Below are 23,200 nucleotides of genomic sequence, written 5' to 3' on the forward strand. Positions count from 1 at the left end.
TGCTTCTCTTGAGTGACACCAGACCCATTCTCTGTTGTGGATGCAGAGGAAGGAAATCACAAAATCCCACCCAAACCTCTTCTTTCCTGCTGCAGCTTCTCTCCACAGTTGCTAACAATTAAACTAAGTTTACTGCCAGGATTGCAAGATACCTTAACACCAGGAAATGTTTCCTCTGCTAGAAGCATTAGGGTATTAGCACACAAATGACAGCCTTAGTGCAGATTGGATGGAGTCTTCTCCCTGCAGGGAGTAGGCAGGATGCAAATACACCAAAATCCTTTGTGTGACAGACCAATGCAGATTCTGGGGCAGGCTGCAGGTCAATCAATTTTGTTCACAATGGCCACAGAAAGAGCTTGTGACTGCCAGACAACTCTCTTTGGCTGGGCCTTGGCACACGCTAGCCGAAGCTCCTGCTTGGTTTCTATCACATGGGCCTCCCTCCGGTTGCATCTTGAGTACATGAGGATTGTCTCCACAAAGTTGCCAGTTCATTGTGAACAAGAGCTGGGGCTGCTCTGTCCATACAGTCAAGAGAAGAGTGCTTTGGAGGGATAAACCAAGAAGAGAAGCCCTGGGGGTGTGTGTGAAGGTCTGGGCTCCAGGGATGGCCAGCTAGATTACGTTGTCAAAGAGCTTCATGGAACTCATGATGTTTTCATCCTGCCAAAGAAAAGATTGCAAGTAAGGTCTTAGGTATGGGAAGAACTTAGAAAGAAGGGTTTAGAGCTTAATTACTGTGGCTGAAGAATATGCTTCAGCTGTGACCTTGTTCTCCACCCATCTGTAATCTTGGGCAAAAAGTGCTTTTTCAAGTGCCCATAGCCACCATTATCCCAATCCAATTTTATCCTTGGCACTAAGAGGGTTGTAGTCTGGATTCAGCATAAAAAGTGCAATATCCCATCCTCTGTAATACAGATAAGGGGCTTTTTGGGGGGGGGGAACCATCCTGTTTTCTGCTTTTTATCCTTTTATTTTAAAAACAAATGAGATTTGTGTTCCAGCACTAGCAAGAGGAAAGACATGCCTTATAATGCTGCTGTAAAGCTGTTGCATTTCCCTGATAGCACACGCCTATAAATGTCTACTCAGAAGTAAGACGCATTGAGTTCAATGGGATTCACTCCCAGGTACATCTGTTTAGGATTGCAGCTCAAGTTTACCTCATCTGTAACTGCTAAAAAGCAGGGGAAGGTGGGTAAGTCTAGCATTCAGCAGGCAGTTTTGGCTCAGAAAAACAAATGAGCACATTTTCAAATGCAAAACATGATTCCCAAGCACCTTTGCTGGCATGGGCTGCTAATGGCTTGCTGACTCTGCCACCCTCAGTAGGCAACTAAAGCAAGAACTATATCTTACACTCAAAATAGATTGCATGGAGGTGTGAGGAGGGATGGGATCAGATCAGTCATGTTGAAATTTGATGGGAACTTTGGGGAAACAACCCACTCTTAGGGATGAGCAGAGAGGGCCTCTAAAGGGTGAGAAGTGGCATGGCTCTGGCTATAGTCTCACTTAATAAGTACACCTTAGTGACCTCGTTTGGATGCAGATGTACCAAGAAATGCGTTCTCCTTTTCTCACTCTGTCTCTTATGGGCCCTCATTGTGGTCTCTTCTATGGTGCAATAGTGAGGTGGGCATGCATTTTGTTTCTCACTACACAACATTACAGTGGCCACATGGATACCTAGAAACAACCATATGTTACCTTCTGGCAGGACTCAATGAACTCCTCTATAGTCACCACCCCATCTTTGTTCCGGTCCATTTTCTGAAATGCAAACATAGGGACATGAAACTGGAGACAACGGCTGCTTCCTAGAGCAGTTTCAGGCACAGGGGAGCCCACTACAACATGCATTCTCAGCAAGCACATATGCAGTTCTGGGACAAAGCTGATCTAGGAACCTGCCTTAGGTTCAGCGAGAAGAGAATGGGCTCCTAATGTCTTACTACCATCCTGCAAGCATCCAAAGGAACACATTAACTGGTGTGCAAACAGTTTGAAGACTATGAACAAAATTGAGAGTAGGGAATGACGCCTGGAGTGAAGGGGGCAAAAGAGAAACGAAGGGAGAAGACCAGGGATCTGGCAAAACACTATGTTGAGGTTTCTAGAAAGGTGGTATACTCGTATATCTGGACCACAATAACCCACACTGTTAACTTCTAGCTGTTGTGGGTGAGATGCAGGACTGCACCTGGAAATGTCCTGGTTTTAGGCTCACCTGGAAGAAGATTTCCACATGCTCCCGAGGTGCCTCTTCTCGCATGGCAGGATAAGTGTACTTGCCCATCATGTCATAAATGGATTTCATTATATCCAGCATTTCCTGCAAGTCAAGGCACAGAAGAGAATGACTAAAAAATTGAATAAATCTGTTGCAGGTTAAGGGAGATTCACAAGCATTGTGCCTTCTAAGGGTTCCACACAGCTGCACAGACCCCTTCTGCACTTGGGTAGTGTGATGAATATTTGGTAATGGTGTCATCACCAAACTTCCAGGTTGCTGAGCTCTGCACTACTCAGAGCTCAGTTGGGAGGTGCACAGCTGCTTGACTGCGCACCTTAAAAGGTGCATCACCCTGTTCACAAGGGTGGTTAGCAGCAGAAATCTCAAACCTCTCCTCCTATATATACCTCTTTGGTGATGCAGCCATCTTTGTTCAGATCATAGAGGTTGAAGGCCCAGTTGAGCCGATCATCTATCGTGCCACGCAGAATAATAGATAAGCCAGCTACAAAATCCTGCAGGAGAAAGATACAAGAAAAAGATGGAGTGAAACACCATCTTGAACAATGTCATACTGAACAATGTCATACACATGCATGTGCTGTATTGTCCCTTAAGCCCAGAGCTACTTCTACCACAAATTTCATTGTGGGCCAGTTTATGGAATTTGAAGGCCAGTTTTAACAAACTTCTATTTTTTCCACAAATTTACATGGTCTGCTTTCATGTGACATCTCAACCATTGGCACATGCCCTGGATATACGTATGAGCAGAGGCAGCATTTACTCCTCCCACTGACTACTGCACTAGGGCCCAATCCTATCCAATTTTCCAGCACTGGTGCAGCTGCAATGCAGCCCCAAAGTAAGGGAACAAATGTTCCCATACCTTGAGGAAGCCTCTGTGACAGTCTCCCCACCACAGGATGCAGTGCATACCCCATTGGCACAGCTGCACCGGCACTGGAAAATTGGATAGGATTGGGCCCCAAGCTTCCTACCCAGGAAAAATTTAAATTAAGTAAAAATATAAGTAGACCGGGAATCTTACCTCAAAACTGACCGAGCCATCATGGTCGGTGTCAAATGCGTTGAAAAGGAAAGTGGCATATGTACTGGAATCTGAAGAAAGGGGCAGCAAACCAAGTGGTTAGGAGGCAGTACTGTGCCAGATTTCAGCAAACGAACTGGATAGTGGAAAGGGAACAACCAAAAAAAGTGACTGCAACTGCAGCTTTTAGAAAGACTTTTCTATTGCCATGAATAGTATCGTCCTCCCCTCCTGGACGCAGGATTTAGTTACAAGGATGCTGCATTGTCCATTCCCTTGGGAAATATGCTATACTTGGCACAGTGGGCATGGGAACTACAAGAAGCTGCAGAAAGAGACTATGTCAGTTCCTTCAAAGATGCAGCCCACACTGCCTTTAGCAGCAGCCAGCCCACTGTCCCCACCTGGCCTCCCAGTCTCACCAAGCCTTTTATTCTCCCCAGCTGAGAATGGTACTCACCTCCTTGTGGGAAGAACTGAGAGTAGATCTGCTTGAAGCTTTCTTCATTAACAATGCCACTAGGGCACTCCTGTCAATGGAAACATGCAGACAAGATTAAAGTTGAATAGTTAGTCTAGACTGCACATCAGGGTAAGACCAGAATGAGATATAGTCAAGGAGGGTTCTGAAGAGCTGCAGGAGCCACCTTTTTAGAGATCTCAAGTTAAGTTCTGGTGCTGAACTTCACAGTTTCCCCATCTGCCCATTAGCAGATCACCAAGGAAAAACTTGGACTGTTGCTCTTAAGATTGATGTTATAGTGCAGCATTACTGAAGTTTGGGCCACTGAATGCATTGGCAGGCTGTTTGTCTACAAGGCCAGGGTGCGTAAATGCCTCTGACAGCACAGGTGTCACCTTAATGTTGAGGTGTTAATGTTAACATCATAATGTCACCACCTTCCCCCTTATTTACTGGTGGTAATATTTAATATAGAAGAATATGCCCATGTGAAGGTGCAGGACACAGTCAGCAAGATGAAGCATCTCATTTGGGGGGGGGGGAGGCACCCAAGGCTCAGGGGAGCCACAGCCCTTATCCCAAGAACATGCCATGCAAATTGCACCAAGAGGAAATACCTACCTCTGTGCTAAGAGGGTGCTACCTCTGAATGGAAAAGAAAGGAACAGTAATTCAACAGTACCACTGTGCAGCCTCACCTGGAAATAGTATACAGTTCATTTTCATGAGCATTATGGGTCTATGGTGGTATATAAACACCCAGAGGGGCAAAAATGGGATGTGGGGGAGCATCTCTGTCATCCCTTATTGGAAACGTTTCTCCCTGGTCACAAAAGAGGTTTGCCAAGTTCTCTTCATTCTCAAGCCGAGGAATGAGAATGTTACAATGGAAAAAAGTGTACAAAAAAAGAAATGTGGATATTTTATAAATGTGCCCCCTCCAGTATATGAAAAAGACAATTTCTTCCTCTCCTCCCCCAACTGAAATTTTTGTACTTCTCCCTCCCCCCAAGCCCTGAGTAGAGGACCAAAGATGAAGCTGCACAGATTGTTTGTAAATGCACCAACAGGAAGGAGCCACTCTTTTCAACTTACGTTCTTAAAACCCCGGTATAAGACCTGCAGCTCCTTCCGAGTGAATTTGGTTTGCTCCTGCAGCTGGTCCAGACCTTCAGGCCGGTGACAAACAGTGGAGAGCTCAAACTCATCCTCTACACTGTCTGCAAGAAGAGAAAGTGCCTCAGAAGCATAGCACAGATAGACCCAAACCCTTCCATCCCTGGTCTTCATCCCTTTACTTTCACAGTGAGGTGTTGCAATGTTGTCCACACCCACATTAGTACAAATTGCCTCATCCCTTTTAGTTAAGGCTTGAACAGACCTTGCTTCCTTTTCTTGGTACAAACACACAGTAACACCACTTGAAAATGCAGGGTCTCATCTTTGGATCGCAACCATAAATCTGCTGCCCCAGTAAGCCATCTCATCTTGCCTAGACCCTTGGTCCTAGACCCCATGAAGGTCCCTGCTTCTGGAATGTCTGTTGATCATACCCCCAAATTGTACAGGCTGGAAAAAAACAGTGGCAATCGTTAAGTTCAGGTTTTGTTTGGATAGGAATTGGAAACCAGGGTTGATTTGCAATATGGCTTTTTGCCAGAATTGGGAGGCAAGTGCCAAAATCTATTCAGTTATTTTTGAAAAGGACAGAAGGATCACAGGTTGCTCGGTCTTCCATGGACATGGTGGGTGAATAATATTGCATGCTGTTGCCAAGTGGTGAAAACTCCAGGGGCATCACTACAGGGTTTTGTTTCCTTTGTGTGAGAGAGAAGTATATAGCATTTTTTGTAATATCTGCTTACTTGGGAATGTACAAGCAAAGAAAGTGGAAGCAAACTCCTACTGCAGGCAGCACAGCTATTAATTTTGCTTCAGATTTCCAAAAAGCAATTTCTTCCCAAGGATGCTTCTGCTTTATTTATTCTCTGCTAAAGCTGAACACTTCTCTCTCTCTCTCTCTCTTTCTCTCTCTCTTGCTCTCGCTCTCTCCATGTCTAAAATTCAAACTGCTGCCAACTGTTCTTCTGATACTCTCACTAGCTGAAATATCTCACCTTGCAAGGCAGAAAAGAGTCTCGTCACCAAGAAACATTGTGTTAAGTGTCTAAGTACCAAGTAGTTGCTAGCTAGGCAAGACCACAGTGATTGGCCCATTCACAGTAATCAAGGCAGCCAGTCTCATAACACCAATCAGAGAATAAGAAACAAAGGCATTGACTTTGGCAACAGGCTGTTCTGGTTGGAACCACATGCACACACACCCTCTGCACCAGTCAAATGCACTTCAGTATGGACACACAAGTCCATGCAATCTGAATCTGTTGAATGTAAACCCTTTCCCCAGAATTATTAGGTAACACTACAGAATTGGTTTATGAAATTTATTGCTATATGATGTGATACTAAGCCACTGGCTTAGATGGCTTTAAAAGGGGATTACACATCCATGGAGGATAGATCTACCAATAGGTATTAGCCACACAACCTAAATGAAACTTCAGATTCACAGGTAAGATGGCATCAAATACTAGTTGCTGGCGGGCAAAGGTGAGGAATGGCTATTGCCTTAATGCCCTACCTGTGACTTGCTAGGAGCATCTGGATCACTTTTGTTGCAGACAGGAAACTAGACTCTAGAGCAGTGGTTCTCAAACTGGTGCGTCGCAACCCAACAGCTCATGTAAAGCTCCCCTGGTCCCTTTAAGGGATGGGGAAGGAGGCAAGGGCAATGATGCGATCCCCAGAATAGTGTCGCTAATGGGGTGGAAGGGGGTGCTTTTACTTACAGATGGCTGCAGGACATTGCAGGAGGTGCGGAGAACCCCATGCAGCCCTCCAGAGGGCTCCCCGATGCTTAGAACATTGAAAAAAAACAGGTGCGAAGTGAATGCAACAAGGAAGTGCTTTGCACCTGCTTTTTTTCAACATTTTAAGCATTGGGGAGCCCTGCAGAGGGCTGCATGGGGCTCCCCGCACCTCTCCCCTTCCACCCCCATTAGCAACGCGATCCTGGGGATCATGTTGCTGCCCTCACCCCCTCCCCCGCAGACTTACCCCAGGAGTAAAATTCCCAGGAAGTTTGAGAACCACTGCTCTAGAGGAATCGTCAATCCAATCCAGCAGATAGCTGAAAGTAAGCTTTGTCAAATACAGTACCTCCTGTACCTTGCATATGTGAGAGACCAGGTTGGATTATTGAGCATCCACTGCCTCCAGTAGACAAGATGTACCCCCTCCCTTCTCTCACTGCCAAACCCCTCTGTATACTCTTACTTCTCTTTTCATCTTTGACGGGAGTGATTTATCTTCATTATGCATGTTATGATAAGAGCTAGGTCCAGAAAATGAGTATCTTCAAAATCAAATCAGAAAGAAGGAAATGAGCTAAGGGGAAGGCAGTCTGTGCAGTAAAATCAGTGTCATGAAGCAAGTTTCCTGTTATTTGCATTAAACTGGCTGCCCAAGTGGAGAATTTTTGCATGTACTGAAATGTGATGAGGAGCTGATGCTCTGATTTTTCCTTTCCTGCCACTAGCCATAGAAATACCAATTTGTCAGAGGCTGCATGTACTCTATACTAAGACAAAAAGAAAATTCTGTATTCAGAGAAGGAGAATTCTACAACATGTATAAATTATGTAACTGTTATAATTTGTCTTACTTGCATTATTTATTCAGCAAATTTGACCGTGTTGTATACAGGCATGCCCTGGTATCCCGGGGTTCCATTCCAGAACCTCCCATGGTTAACTGAAACGGCAAATACAAGGGAATACGCTTCCCCATCATCTGCAGGTGAGGGGAGCCTCTGGAGGTCAGGAGGTTCCCCAGGCTCCCAATGCCTTATTAGCCAGTAAAAATGTCACAATTTTTTTTACTGCATTCATCATTCTGAGCCCATCCGCAGGTGGCCTCTGTCTAGCTCAGAAGACCCTCAAGAGTCAAGGGGAACAGAGCTCTCCTCACCTCCAGGTGGGGCGTGCATGGGGGGGCACACGGGGGGGCTCCATGGACCCGATCTGTGGATAAATGAAACTGCAGATACGGGATCAGTGGACATGAAGCCTCTTGTATATTATTTTGCTTATTCTGGTCCTGCCATGCAGGGCAAAGAAGCCCCAACCTTGATAATAGGAAATTGTATTTAGCAAACTTTCTAGCTACTTTCACCAACAATTGCCCACAATCCAAGCATATCTTTGAAACCATAAACAATGGAGATGTGCTGTTTAGTTTTAAAAGGGGGGGGGGGGAGAAAGAAAACAGAGCTCCTTAGAAAACTGAATTCTGCACCCAGTAAAACTTTCTGTGTGACCAGGTGCAGCAGAATGAGGTGGGAATGCTGTGATAGAGTACTGAGGTGGTAAAATTCCACTTCAATTTGCAGGTTTTAGTTTAGTTTTAGTGCTCCTTTGTTTTAAAAAGCTGCTTCCTGAAAAGAGCAAACTAGTAGAACAAGGAGCAAGCTGACTAGACAGTTTCTTTCTATTGTGTTAAATTTTATTGGCAGAGTGTTTTACATAAGGCAAACTTGTAAAATGACATCTTTGGTGCAGTCTGAAATGATACAATCTACTCTGAAGGACTAGGATAATTGTGTTCTGATCAAATGTAGCCTGGACACTTATAGCCCTAGATATTCACATCTGGTTTTTGTGTGTGACCTGGTAATTTGCATCCCACTACAACTGGGCAACAAATCCCGTGTTATATATCCTAAGCCTTTTATCCCAGCCCTATCCTAACCTTTGATTAAAAAAATTAAAAAGTACATCTAATATAAATGTACATATATTAGGACACAAATGTCCAGGACACCAAAATAACAGACAGAATGTCCAAAACCAGAGCGCATTTGACTGGGACACAATTGTTCAGGATGCAATGGTACTGTCACTACTCAGAAATGGTACAGTCCACTCTAGTGCTTCAGGATGCCATCACCTCATTCTATTGCACCTGTAGATAGAAGTGCCCTACACATACACAGCAAACAACAAAGGGAGGCAAACTGCCCTGCTTCAATAAAGTGATACCAAATATAGCCCAATCCTTACTATCTTTCAGTAGTAGTTAGCGAACAAGTCAATTCTATAGAGCAATAAAAATAGATCAGGAGGCAAATTGAAACCATTTATTAAGGCTCCTAAGGTAATCTATTGCTGAGGTCTTAAGAGACAAATGATAGATTACTGAAAATATTAGGATTTGATGTTCTCGGATCTCATCAGAAGTGTTGTGACTGCTGCTCTTTGCTCTTCCTGCCCTGTATGTTTTCCTTGCTGCTACATGGAACGGACCTGGTCTGTAGAATGCCTGAGGACAATGAATAGATGGTACCACTTTGGAGTGAAGGGTATATATAGGTTGGGTAATCACATTTTTGAATGTTCCCCTGTATACATCTAGAAAACTAGCATAGTAGGGAATGGTCTGGCTTAGAACTGCCCCCCCCCAGTATAACTTTTTGCTTGCCGTGTATTTTTACATGGGTGTATGTTAAAAATGGCATCTTCTAGGCAATCTGGAGAATCAATCTGAAAAGATACAGGCCACTCTGCCACCTCAGAATTCTGCATCTTCATTTTGCTGCATGTGTAGCGACCAGAAGTTTTCTTTAATGTCAAGGTCTTCCATGGCTCAAGCCTGCTGCGGCATATACAAAAATGGTTCATCTGGTGTGGTGGATTTCAGACACAGCACAGGTAGGCAACTAAGGCCCAAATCCTATCCAATTTTCCAGTGGTGATGCAGCCATGCCGGTAGGGGTGTGCACTGCATTCTGTGGTGGTGGTGAGCAGTCACAGAGGCCTCCTTAAGGTAAGGGAACGTTTGTTCCCTTACCTCAGGGCTGAATTGTGGCTGTATTAACACTGGAACATTAGATGGGATTGGGCCCTAAGGCTCTCAGGGACACCTGAGTCACAGCAGAGACTCCTATAAGACAGCATGATCTTTGGCAGTGCCACCTAACCACTATTGTCAATCAGGATGAGCAAAATTGGTAGCTGTGTACCTTTACAACATTCTTGTTCCTATATCAGAGTTATGGTACCTTATTTGTCTATGGAGTTTGGTTTAGAGATCAGCAAACACAGTGATCTCATTTATCTGTCCCAGAGTCCCCCTAGGAAGATGTCCCTATTTTACTTCCTTTCTTTTCCCTGCTGGTCGTGGACAATGTCAATTGGACTAAAAGACTGCAGAGGATAGTTGTCTCTGGCACATGTTCATCCACAAATCAGCTATGTAGGATTAGTGGCAAAAAGTTTGCATTTGATCTGCCACTAATAGTTGCACTGTGGATGAACCACTCAAACCACTCTGAGTTGCAGTTTGCTTTGAGAAAAGTGGCATAGAAATATCAAAATAAATTTTAAAACAGATGGATTCCTTTCTCCCTTCTCCTTTCCTCCTGAGAGCTATGTTGTCACAGCACAATGAAGACAGACAGAGAGGTACAAAGTGTCACTTGCTTTCGCTGATTGAGGGGATGGATTTGGGCTGGCGACAGCAGGGCAGCAGCTTGAGGAACCGCTGCTTCAGGGCTTTTTTAGCATGGCCGGGTGGGTTGCCTGCAAAAAAATAACAGTTGCCAACCAGGAGACGAGTTAACATATCATGGTATTCCTTTCTCACACACCCCAACCCAATCCTTAAGTGCAAGGTGCGACAGGGGGATTCAAGCATGCATGGCTTCACTGCAGCAGAAAAATGGATCCAACACAAGTCACAGGACATCAGCTAAAGACTCGGGCCCTTTTGAAGCAGAAACACGGTCCCAACATCAATCAATGTATGGATGTAAAATAAATGATGCAGGAGGGCAGGGCAAAAGAACCATATCCCAATGTTTGTGTTCATCATTCTCCCCAGGCAGTTCCTGCTCCACTGAATAACTAATGTGACATTTCCCACTATGATATGCTGGATGACCGTACCATGACATGGCAGTAAGAGCAGGGTCTAGTGGTTCAGAGCAGATGAGCCAGATGAGAAGTTTAATGTGGCTGGTTTCAAAGTGTTTATGTTTAGGAGTGAGCAAATGGCCTTGTAAAGTGGTGAGGCTGATCTAGACTAGGGTTGCCCAAAGGGCACATAACACTCATCCAGGAGACCCTGTCTCAGATCAGCCAGTTGAGTGCACAATTGATAGTCATGGAATCCATAGAAACAGCTTTACAACAAGGACTCTGAGTGAAGTGCAAACCAACCAACACATTTGTGAGGTCATGGGATCAGTATTTGAATATGTAGTGCTACCCCTAGCCCCACTGGATGGCTGTGGAGTCTAATAGCTAGTGTCCTGGAGTTCTAGGTTTGTTTTGCACACATGAATATTTGCAGTGCAGTTGTAAGATCACTTCCTGTTCATTTCTTGTCAACTGAAGTGCGTAATTCAAGCAGCTGTGTATGTGGTGCACATGCATGTTTTCGTTTTAACAAAGATGAACCCAAAGATGAACCAAGCAGAGCAGAACATTATTGAGAAGCACCAACAGTGACTAAGAAATGGAGGCATACAGAAATACCAGGAATACAGGGAGAGAGAATGACTCACAAAGTCATGCAGACTCTTCCAGGAAGGAAGGGGACTGAAATCACCAGAAACATTTCCTTAAGGGATAGAAAACAAACTAATGACAGCAAGCTTGATCAAAGACATGACAGTTGCAACATGCACTTTGAAGGGATAAAAGGAAAGCACTTGGGGTTGGGAGGGTTGCTGTCCTGGCTTTGGGTATTTCAGGGCAACTCTGAATAGTAACATAGACAATAGCACTAGAAGTAGTAGCTTTAACAGCTACTTGTTCACTCAGACCATCACACACACCATTTCTTTAAATTTGATTCAAACTTATCAACTACTGTCAAGGTCATAACTACAAAATGATAGACAATCCCAATGCAGGATGAAAAGCACATGCTCACTCCATCTTTTCACAAGACCTGGGCAGCAGGGTAGCACTTGCCCCAGGTGGTGGCCACACAAATTTACGAACATGCTGTTCAGAAAATAGCTTCGAGTTGAACCATAAATAATAAACTACTGCAGGAAGTAAATATACTGTATCTTCACCTGAGGCAGCTTGCTCCGGCTCAAATGCACTGTACCAGAAATAAACCAGATCTACCTCCCACACATACTGGCCCATTGCTCACAGTTCTTCATTAGTTCCAGAACACAGTCTTAGGCTGCAATCCTATCCACACTTCCCTGGGAGTAAGTCCCATTGAACACAGTGAGACATACTTTCCACAGTAGACATGCACAGGATTATGAGTGTTAGGAGAACCAGCCATTTACACAATTTCAAAATAAGCATAGAATTGGAAGGGATCAACAAGGTCATGTAGTCCAACCCCCAGCTGGTAGCAGGAAATGCTGTGGCATCTCCAGCAGGTGCCTGTTGAGCCTTTGCTTGAAGATCTCCACCTCCATCTGTAATTGGTTACACTGCCAAACCACTGTTACTTTAAGATTTTCTTCCTGATCTCCAACTGGAATCTCCTCTCTAGCAGTTTGAACTCATGCTTTGGTTTAAGTAGCCAGCTCTCTTGCCACTGCGATGCATCTTCAGTTCTCATGAAAACCTTGCTCTCTGTTACCTTGAATTGTGGTCCACTCTACTCCTGTCCCACCACTGTTCCTTGGTCCTTCCTTATCCCGGCCTACAGAAATACTGTACTTCTGTATCACGCTTCAGCTCTAACCTGAGCAACAGGTTTCTTCTCTATGTTTGGCTCTCTGTGGAATTGGTCCACTTCAGCCATTCCTGTTTGCATACAAATTCCAGGCATTAGTGACTCTACTTCAGGTTATCCCCTTATGCTCCCTTTGCATTGAACCCTCAACATTTGACCTTGGGTTCTTCTTGGATTGTGCTGATGGGTCACCCTTCTCCTTCAGTTATGTTCTCTCTCCTCATCATATGCCTTTTGGCACAGGCTGAAATCTCCTGCGAAGACTCTTGCCTTGCAAGATAGTGCTTGATCCTTGCACTATTCCCTGCCCTTGCTCTTAGGATGAAATCACATGAATAACATTGTCCACTGGATCATGCCGCAAACTAACCACAGTTCTAAAGAGCAGGCTCTTGAAGCTTAAAAAGTAAGCTTTAGGGAAGCTGGGGTGCAAAGCAAGAATTCCTTTGCACCCCAGCAAAAGACCAAAAGACCAAGAGGGACAGTCTTATAAATACTTGAATCCAGGATCATATGCTAATAAAAGCTAACTGAATCTACTGAAAGAAGGTTTTTTAAGAAGATCCTGGAACACAAGAAAGTTAGTGGCTAGAGTAAAGATCAGAACACATTGCTGAGGTCCCTTTGAGGTCAGTCTCCAAAATGCAAACCACCCCAGAAAGAGTAATCAACAAGAAGAGTAAACTAAAAGCTGGGTTGGCAATATTTCATGCACACTAACATTAAACAACAGAAGAAGGACAATTAACTTCAGAGTCCTTTGCTGAAGGACCACAAAAAAGAGGGTGCTTTAGCACTTTAAATGATTGTGTGTGACTATGTGCTAGGAGGGAAGGAAGGGTACAGATTTCCAGACCTTGGCAAAGACAGGACACAGAACAAAACTGAAGCTGTCCTTGGTGCTGACTATCATGGTAATTTAATTTTCCCATTTAACACATCAGGGGAAGCCAAATCAAACCAGCCTATATAACATCTCTCTCCTCACACAGAGATGACTAAAACAAAAGATAAATCAAACTGTAATAAAGCATCACTGTATGCAAAATCCTTTGCATTAAACAAAAATCAATCATGCAAGCAAGTATTAAAAATACAAAGAACAAAGCACACTTTTGCCAAGTGCAGAACTGCAGGCCTTCAGGGAGAAATAAAGGGTAACCTGAATTCTGCAATCTAGTACCCTCACAGCTGGTGATGTCCATGCCTTGGTAACATTCAAATTTGATTAATGCAATATATTGGACATGTGGATACCCTTGAAGCCTACCCAGAAATTTCAGTTGGTTCAGAATACAGAGGCTAGTTTATTGACTTGCACTAGTCCATCAGATGATATTTTATAAGTAAGAGTCTTCATTGACTTCCATTTTGTTTCTGGTACAATTCGAGCTGCTGGTTTTGGTCTGTAAAGCCCTTTACGAATTAAGGTTAGGATTTCTGAGTGATCATTTACTCCCCCATGAACCTGCCTGCTCTAAAATCTGTTTCAGAGGCCTGAATCCAGGTTCCACTGGCTTCCAAGGTAAGTCAAGTGGTGAATGGAGAAAGCACCTGTTCAGTAGTAATGCCCTGGTTGTGGAAAGCTCTCCCCAGGGATATTTACCTCCTGCTGAGTTCATTGTCTTTTTGGTGCCAGATGCAGTTTTATTACTTGGTGCTTTTGATAGATGATCTTTCTGCCTTTGTTGCCCAGCTGGTTTTATTGCTGCTTTTATTGTTGTGCTTACTACTGCCTTAATGTTAAGTGATTGTGTAAAAAAGGAGCCACAATGAAAACCTTGCTGAAAGGCAAGTATAGCATTTTTAAACAAACAAACAGGGAAAACAAAGGTAGATAAATATCAGCATTGTTCTGCTCCAACATCATAGATTCAATTATTTTCTTTCTTAATCTTTCTCATCAAAATGGGGGTGGGGATATGATGCCAATCCCTTGAACTAAAAAAGGAAGCAAAGTAAGGCACTATAGTATTGTAGTTCACTGAACAGACTGCCATTTTGTCAGTAACAGGGCATGGCTATATGCCCCTTGGAACTCCAGGACATAGATTCCTAGTAATTCAATCCTACACCTGTCTAGTCAGAAGTCCCACAGTGGGACTTACTCCCAGGTAAGTGTGCATAATATTGCAGCCTAAAAGAACCATTTCCAAAGTGGACCACACAGTGTTCTTTAAATTAAAGCTGCAATCTGATGTGGACTTACTTAGATGTAGTCTAAATTAAACACAATAGGACTAAAATCTGAGTAAAAATGCATAAGAGATTACACTGCATGATGGTGATGGAATATTTGAACAAACATTCAAAACTCTGATATGAAAAAAGGAAAGGAGGGAAATGTGGAATTAATCATCTGGCAGCCCAATCCTAACTAGGGCTTTACAACAGTGAAACACTAAGACAGTTCTGCAGTCTTAAATGGTCATGTGGCAGCACACTGTGTATGTCACCAAAAGCCATTTCGGAACCACTGCCATCAAACAGTGGTAGTGTTGCTGGCCTGCTACCATAGGCAGCTGCTGGCAGGACTGCAGGTATGCCACAAGGGGGTGATAGTTGGCGGAATGGGGCAGGGAAGGGGAAGAACAGAGGAGTGTCTGGGTGGGAAGGGGTGGGCGGGAGGTGGAATGAGGGAAGGAAGGGTGGATCCCAATGGCACTGGCATGCACTTGGATCCTATCCCTCTTCCCTCTCCTTTCTCTTTTAGTGTCCTTGGTTCTGTGCCAGCAAGATGGCTGGTGCAGTACTGAGGAGACCCGTTTGTGCAGCAGAGGCTTGCCTCTGAGACCTCCGCAACTGCCTCCCCCACAGGATGCAGTGAACTTGTTGTTGGCATGGCTGCTTCAGTTGCAGGGGGCTTAATTAGGATTGGGCTGCTAATCACTAATTTTCTCTAAACGTTGTTAGTGAGCAATGGCATCTCTCATTTGGTGCATCAAACAGTTCTGCATCAAACAGAACCAACAGTTTTCTATATATACCATTTGGACTTTTGTTCTTTTGTCACCCAAGTACCCATCTATTCCTGCACTGACTCCACAAGTTTATCTTCTATTCCAGCAACCTGTGCTTGCTGCCTGCCCCATAATGCAGGTGAAAAGCATAATGTTCTATAAATGTTTCACACTACCAGGTACAGGTTAAGAACAAAGACAGAAGGGGACAATGTTGTGTTCTAAAGGAGTGTGGTACCACTGACAACACTGAACAATGAAAAATAACTGCCAATGGTATAAGAACCAGATAGCAAGAAGGTTAGGTGGCAGTGAATGGATCACCTAAATTAGCACCTGGTATGTAGGTATCTTGTAACATTTCTCCAATGGTGAATGTGGATGGCAAGGAAGACAAATATGCTGCCAAGAAGGTGATACGTATAGAACAGGGGTGTCAAACATAAGGTCCGGGAGTCTAATGTGGGTCCGGAAACAATTTATCTGGCCCCCATTACAACTGAGCTCTCCCAGAATGATAATTGGGCTCTCTCATTTCTTGAAAATACAAACAAGATTTGCACTTTCTCTCTTCTGTCATTTGAAGCATTTGAGTTTCTATGTGAGAACAAAGTGCTTATTTCTATCCATTATCTGCTTAAAAGCCATTTCTGCCCAATGTTGCATATATACAACAGGGACCAAATGTGTACACCTATGGGCCGGGCAAAAATGGTTGAAAGATATCACTTTCTGCTTAATGTTGTCACTTCTGGCTCTCAGCAGGCACCATGAATGTTAGCTTCGGCCCTGTCAAAAAAGTTCGGCACCCCTGGTCTAGAACAAACTCAGAGTAACTGAAGGTCAACAGACCAGGGATGTGCAAATCTCACCACCCCTATATTAATATTATCTGTATGACTTTGATTCTTCAGCCTGGGGCTCAGGCCCTTTGATAAGGCATAATACTATGTGGACATTCTCCTTTTTAGAATGAGCAAGAGGCCTGCTTGGATGCAACTTCTTGTGTAAGCTGCTCAGGCAACTGTTAAGTTCCATGCCTAATAAAGGTCGATTGTGATTGATTATGATTGTGAATGAGCAAGAGGGGAATTCTCAGAGCTAATACCGCGTTCTTGCAAAATTTGCTGGAATGTGTATCCTACAGGGAGGCATTAGGGAAGAACAGCAGATATAATACATACACTGAAAGCAGTTACACTTCCTGACAATCCTGCATACCCACCCATCTAGAATTTAGATTTCACCATAGATGCAGCAAGAGGAAGCCACTTCCCATTGTGTGTGAGGCATTCCCAGAAGCTTGATATAGCGCCCTGAAGTATGCACATGCTTGTGTTTAGGGTTGATAAGGACACTGAGCATGCAAGTTGTATCTTATGCTGTAAAGGTACAACAGAACTATGAACTGCTTTCTTCACTCTAAGAAACAGATGATTTGTGTGGGGACTTTGATCAGAGATTACTTCTCACCACCCTAGTTTACATTGTCATCCCACTGTCTGCATTCATGGCTGCATCTCTGACAGAGCCCATTAAACTCAGAATGGATAATCTGTCTGTCAATTCCAGTCTGCACCTTTGCTACTATCTAACCCAGACTTGATATGTGTGAATATCCCCTGGCCAGGCTTTTATCTCCTCCCTCACCCCCTCAAGCTGTCACATTGCCCCCACTCTGAGGTCTCCATTTCCTGCCAATTGTTCTTCTGAATTATTGATGCAGGCACTTCAGGAGCCATAATCGATGAAGCCAGCTTTTTCATCCTCCCCATAACTCCCACCCAGTTAAAGCTGCTCTGAACAGAAGCAACCTTTGGGCCACCAATGAGTCAGCAACTTTGTGGGTTTGTGGACTGTAGCAATGAGAGCGCTCCAAAGAACTGTAGGTTTCAACGACGACTTTCCAAATACAATTAGTACCTGGAATGGCAAACTTGTGAAGATGCAGCAATGCTTCAGAGCAGATGGCACTACCTCTTCAAATTACAAGGGGACACCATATTTCACCTTGTAGGGCCATGAATGTGCCAAGGTTGTCAACATGCACAGCAAGTTTCCATGGTGTAGAAAAAGACAACATCATCTGCTCTAAGGCATGTGCCAATTGTGTCAAGTCATGTATAGGCAGGAGCAAGGGGAACAACTGAGCAACAAAAGCATCATGTCCAAGAGTGGAAGCCTCTCAGCCTGATGAAGAAGTGGATGGCCTAGGGGAGAATGCAGAATGTGGAAGGGGAAATCCCTAGGAGCAGACTCCAGTATTTCCCAGTCCACCTGAAGCCCTTGTACAAGGGAGCCCTCAGGAACCAGATCTACCACCCTAGCTCCAGCCTGGGAATGTTGCTCTTCCTCCTCTTCAGATTTGGAGAACTCCCTTGAGGGTTCTTCACAGGATCCAACTTTCCCAGCAGCTGTCTGAACCAGGCTCTGTAAAGGACTTACAAAAGCATTTTAAAACCAAAGGCTCCTCAGAGAAAAGGGGCAGAGCCAATTTCCCCAAGTATCTGACATATGCGTAAAGATCTTCAATGAGCTCTAGATCTGTGCTAGAGCAGCTTCTGAATTGGTCAAATCACAGCAGTCAACGGAATTTCTTTGTTTTCATTCAGAGCTGTGTCATCTGCATGTCTGCCTCAGACAGATCACCAGCCTAGCCTACTGCCATTCCTGGGTAAAATATAAGGGGCAGCTTCCTACTTCCCACAAGTCTCTGTCACTTTGTTGCCTGCCCCTTAGGGATACTCCATTCATTAAAAATATCTATCCATGTAAAGCATGCTTTCACCCCTCCACTTGTTCTAAGAAGCAGACACATTGCCTGCAGGCTCACTGAAGTCCAAGGCCAGCCTTAGGAGCTGTGGGGCCCAATGTAAAACATTTTTGAGGGGGGCCCTATGCCCCCCTCCACATCAGGATGAGCAGTGGTATCACTGCCAACTGCTTCTGGGGGGAGGGGAATTTCAAGTCAATTGGATCCAGGGACGGTCAGGAGGGAGGGGCATCCATCAGCAATGCTCCACTTGCCATGGTCTTGTGATGCCTTGGCACAGAAGATTCCATGCTGGAGCGTCAACTACAGAGTTCGGTGCCATCTGCAACTGCGGGCATGCTGCTTGCTGCTCCAGTTTGGGGCCCCTTCAGGTAGCCCAATTTTGGTCAAATTGATCTATGGCCAACCCTGCTGAGGTCCTCCTAGGCAAACAGGCAGAACTACTACCATCATCCCATTCTGGAACCGTAAGCCACATTGCAGCCAACTGGATGAAATGCAGTAGTCCACCAGCACATTCACACAGAGTGCCTTTGGAATGCAGGCATGCCACCCATTCATGCCAATTTCTAAAATACATAGTTGAACATAAATCCCCCCCTTGCATCATAAATACATACACATTATAAAGGCATATTCCACTTCCCTTTTGCCCACCTGATGTTGCCTAGAGCAGGGGTTTTCAGATCTTCTACCTTCAGAATCCATTCTACATTGGTTCATCTTCTGAGAAATCCTAGATCAGGTCTTCCAGATTTGTAGCTTAGTTTCTTAGCCACTACACTATACCTCTTTTGTGTACACTGTATATTTTGCACATCATAAAAGGAAGTTTCACACATGAAGTTTCTTACTCTATTGTCTGCAGCATCTACGCAATCAATATCACTTGCATTCCATGAAGCCAAAACACACAAAGTTCATGATTGGGTCTACTAGAATGAGTCCAACACACCTCTATTCAGGGCTGTGTACATATTACACTAAAAATAAAGCATTCCATATGAGAAAGAGCCCAAATTCTGGATGATGGCAAGAAAACATTTTTTGACAAGAAATTCTGCTCAGGAAAGCAGCAGCGGCAACCAGATGGCTTTAAAAATGACTGAATGAAGGAGGGAACTATCTATCAATTGCTACCAGACATGAAATAATTGCTGGTAGACATTGCTACCAGTCTATCAATTGCTACCAGACATGAAATAATGGAACTTCCATATCTGGATCCAGTTATCAGAAATTAGGTCCAAGGGAAAGGGATGGCTCTCTCCATATCAAGGCTGTCATGTTGGACACTAATGGAGACAGAATACAGAACTACACCTTTGGTCCAACCCAGTCATTTTCAACCTTTTTCAGCTCGTGGCACACTGACAAGACACTAAAATTGTCAAGGCACATTACCAGTTTTTACTTACATTAAATTACTACATTACAGTTAATCTTGAATTAATAAAATTAATACAATTAAATCATTACATGACAAAAAAAATTGACAAGAAGCACGGAGAGGGAAGTATATGTGGTTTCTGAAAAGGAGGAAAAATTCTATGTTCGAATTCGTATCAAAAGTGCCAGAAAGTGTTGGAAAAGACAGGGCAGGTTGATCACATAGTGCAGAATGTGGGTGAGGGGCAGTGTGGAGAAATGATTGAAACAAGTGCAGGATTAAACCGGGGGTGGGGGAGAGAGAATGTGAGGCAGTGATTCTGTATCTTTGGAAGGTGCTCACAAGTGAGGGGAGGGACAGTAAGAGAGTTGCTAACTGTGATTGTGAGATTTGGGGAGGGGGAATATTCCTGGGGAAGGGGGTGGGGTGTCCAAGCGGACTCTTCAGCTGCTGTGTGGGATGCAAAGCAGATGTGACCAGCCCCTTCCCTGGCTGCTCCCTTGCTTGTGCTGCCTGCCACGGGAGGCTCAAAGCAGCCGCTTCTCCCGTACACGGGCACGCAGCTGCTACCTGCCTCCTCTGATCCTGCGGCACACCTGAGGCAGCCTCGCGGCACACCAGTGTGCCACATCACAGCGGTTGAAAACCACTGGTCTAACCAATGAGCAACTCTTATAACTGTTACAGGCCAAAGTGCTAGAAACTTGGGTTTTTTAATGAAAGTATGGATTTGCGCTAAACTGTGTGCCTCATAGCAATTTCTGTTTGTGCATGGCATGCCCAGAACTCTGGAGTACAGACAGCTCTGCTAATAGTAAAGTAATATGAATTACTGCTCACTTCCATACCCCCGAATATGAAAGAAAGGTGGCCTCACTTGTGCCCTTAGTAAAAGCTGGTAGTGGAGTTCGACACAAGAAGAGGACACAACACAAGGGCAGCTGTTTTTCTGCCTATAGGCAGACAAATAGGTGATGCAGTTCCCTGTGCAGTCATTGGAACAATGAACCACCACTCTGCTTTCAACAAGAAAAACAAAAACTGGCTGCTCACATACAGATAACAGCTGGATCTCACTGTGAACATACAAGGGATCTCACTGTGAACTTCATACTTCACTGTGAACACATACTTCATACACTGTGAATCCCTTATGACAGGGTTTCTCAAACTTTGAGGGAGCTTTACTCTTCAGTAAGTTCTTGTGTGGGAGGGGCTAGGGCAGCAAGATAGCGTCGCAAAGGGTGGCGCCCACTTCTTTTGCACGTTCCAAGCATCGGGGAGTGCTGTGCAGGGCTGCCTGCACCTCCTGTAGCCTGCAGCAGCCCAGCATCATGCAAAGTAGGGCACAAGCACCCCCCTCGCCCCCCTTAGCAACACGATCCTGGGAATCGCATTGCTGCCTCCCTCCCCTTCCCCCAGCCCTTAAAGGGATGGGGGAAATGTTACACGAACTGGTGGGTCGCGACCCACCAGTTTGAGAACCACTGCCTTATGAAATTGGGAGACAAACCTCTATCAAGGGAGGGGGGAAATCCCCACATATTTGCACTCATCCACAGTTAAAGGTGAAAGAGATCTAGAATGTTTTAACCTGTGAAGCACAGTTATTTGTATCCATTGACAATGCTGTCATTGGGCTTTTAACAAAGTCGAACACCCTGTATGATTAGCTTCCACTTACAGCCACCCAGCTGAGAGCTGATGCTTTGAACTTAGCTCATGCTAAGGAGTTCTTCTGAACCAACACTGTTCCAAATCAACCTTCAACAAATTCACCCAGTTCATCATTTCGAAGAACATTGTTCTCAGAAAAAGGCGTGTTTGCTAGTGTTTGCTGTTGTGAAAAACAATTAGGATTTCAACACTGGAGGTGCACAGTGAATCTAGGGCCTCAAAAGAATTTTTTTTTTTAAACTAAAGGAAAATATGTTCACTGACATAGACATGGAGGGGAAATTAGATGAGCTGAGAAGTGTTCACTACTAATTACATTGTGGGAAAAAAAAAATCCACTAAATGCCCTGGCACTTGGGCAATGGTAGAGTTCGGATTCAGTGCCTCAGAAGAGATCACTGATTATCCCATGGAGTCTGTGACAATATGGCAAGCTGAAAGGAAGTTTTTCAATTCTCAGAGCAGCACCTCAAAATGCGCTGTGCCTTCTCATGATTCAGCATCTCCCACCTACATTATCCTACCCTTTCCTGGTGCTGGGCAACAGCCAGAAAAGCCAGCCTCCTGCTTGGCATGGTCACAGAGATGAGCCAGATTGATTGTGGTGGGCTTGATGGCAGGGCTGCATCCATTAACATCTCCAAGCCATTAGGGGATTTTATTTCACCAGCTGGCATGATGCAGCAGTGCCTGGGAGCACTCTTGCGGTCAGAAATAACACACAGAGGGAGGTGGAGGGAATTTGGAGCGCCAGGGACAGGAAGATCAGTTTGGACAATGGCAGTGGGGGGATTGATTTTCAGTAATGTTCTCTATGCAGCCTCTGGCAATGCACATGCTGGGTGAGAAAGTGGAGAGAAGGGGAGGCCATGTAAACTTAACAATGTAGGTAGGTTCCAATAGCAGGGGATACGCCAGTGAGCTTGTTTATGCCCTGTTTGTCACTGTTAAGAACATAAGAACATAAGAACAGCCCCACTGGATCAGGCCATAGGCCCATCTAGTCCAGCTTCCTGTATCTCACAGTGGCCCCACCAAATACCTCATTTTCTTTGCAACCTCCTTTCTATAGTGCATTTCTCTTTTTTGGTAACATACAGTTGTCTAGTAAATCTTCTTTTTGGTCATCGGGTCAGTCAAAAAGGGGAATTAATCTGGGATCCATAAGTAAAAACCAGATCTTGGCAGTACAGAGTACAAAGATAGTCTTTGTCTTTTACCCTTGGTCTGCCATGTTTACTTAGCACAATCATGGTGAAGTACCTCAGGCAAATTAATTTCCCAATGTTTGTTAATCTACAAGACAAAGCCTGTCCTTCAAAAAAGTCAGGTCAAGTAGAAGTGAGAACATGATAGAGAACTGGAAGCTAAATCTGCTGTCTGGGTATGGGTTTTAACCAATTCAGACTGCCCTCATAAGTTAGAGCACGGGTGCCCAAACCCCAGCCCTGGGGCCACTTGCGGCCCTCGGGGGCTCCTAATCCGGCCCGCACGGAGCCCCCAGTCTCCAATGAGTCTCTGGCCCTCTGGAGACTTGCTGGAGCCCATGCTGGCTTGACACAGCTGCTCTTAGCGTGAGAGCAACTGTTTGACCACATGCGTGAGCTGTGGGATGATGGCTCCCTCCACTGCTTGCTGTTTCACATCTGTGATGCAGTAGAGCAGCAAAGGAAAGGTCAGCCTTGCTTTGTTCAAGGCTTTTTATAGGCCTTGAGCTTCTGCAAGACCTTTATTCATTCATACAAGTTCAATCTCTAATAAATTCATTTATGTAAATTTATTCAAATTTTAAATGTAAATTAATTCTCTTTTTTCCTGGCCCCCAACACAGTGTCAGAGAGATGATGTGGCCCTCCTGCCAAAATGTTTGAACAC

At 44.5% G+C, this 23,200-nt stretch overlaps 1 protein-coding gene across 3 annotated transcripts in view; it reads right to left on the reverse strand.

Annotated features, from left to right (window-relative positions):
- Positions 1 to 618: 618 nt before the first annotated feature.
- The window catches only part of KCNIP2 (potassium voltage-gated channel interacting protein 2), a 117,129-nt gene continuing 94,547 nt past the window's right edge, over positions 619 to 23,200 (reverse strand). For 2 of the 3 annotated variants that reach the window (XM_066619474.1, XM_066619473.1), the window contains exons 2-8: positions 4,852 to 4,976; positions 3,754 to 3,823; positions 3,294 to 3,364; positions 2,650 to 2,757; positions 2,237 to 2,341; positions 1,717 to 1,779; positions 619 to 666 (exon numbers count right to left, since the gene is read on the reverse strand). In XM_066619474.1, the coding sequence (XP_066475571.1) occupies positions 619 to 666; positions 1,717 to 1,779; positions 2,237 to 2,341; positions 2,650 to 2,757; positions 3,294 to 3,364; positions 3,754 to 3,823; positions 4,852 to 4,976 (590 nt within the window). Of the gene's footprint in view, positions 667 to 1,716; positions 1,780 to 2,236; positions 2,342 to 2,649; positions 2,758 to 3,293; positions 3,365 to 3,753; positions 3,824 to 4,851; positions 4,977 to 10,295; positions 10,395 to 23,200 lie in introns of all 3 variants that reach the window. The other variant, XM_066619472.1, reaches the window with a different exon arrangement.

The sequence above is a fragment of the Tiliqua scincoides genome, chromosome 3 (genome assembly GCF_035046505.1).
Source record: "Tiliqua scincoides isolate rTilSci1 chromosome 3, rTilSci1.hap2, whole genome shotgun sequence".
NCBI lineage: Eukaryota > Metazoa > Chordata > Lepidosauria > Squamata > Scincidae > Tiliqua > Tiliqua scincoides.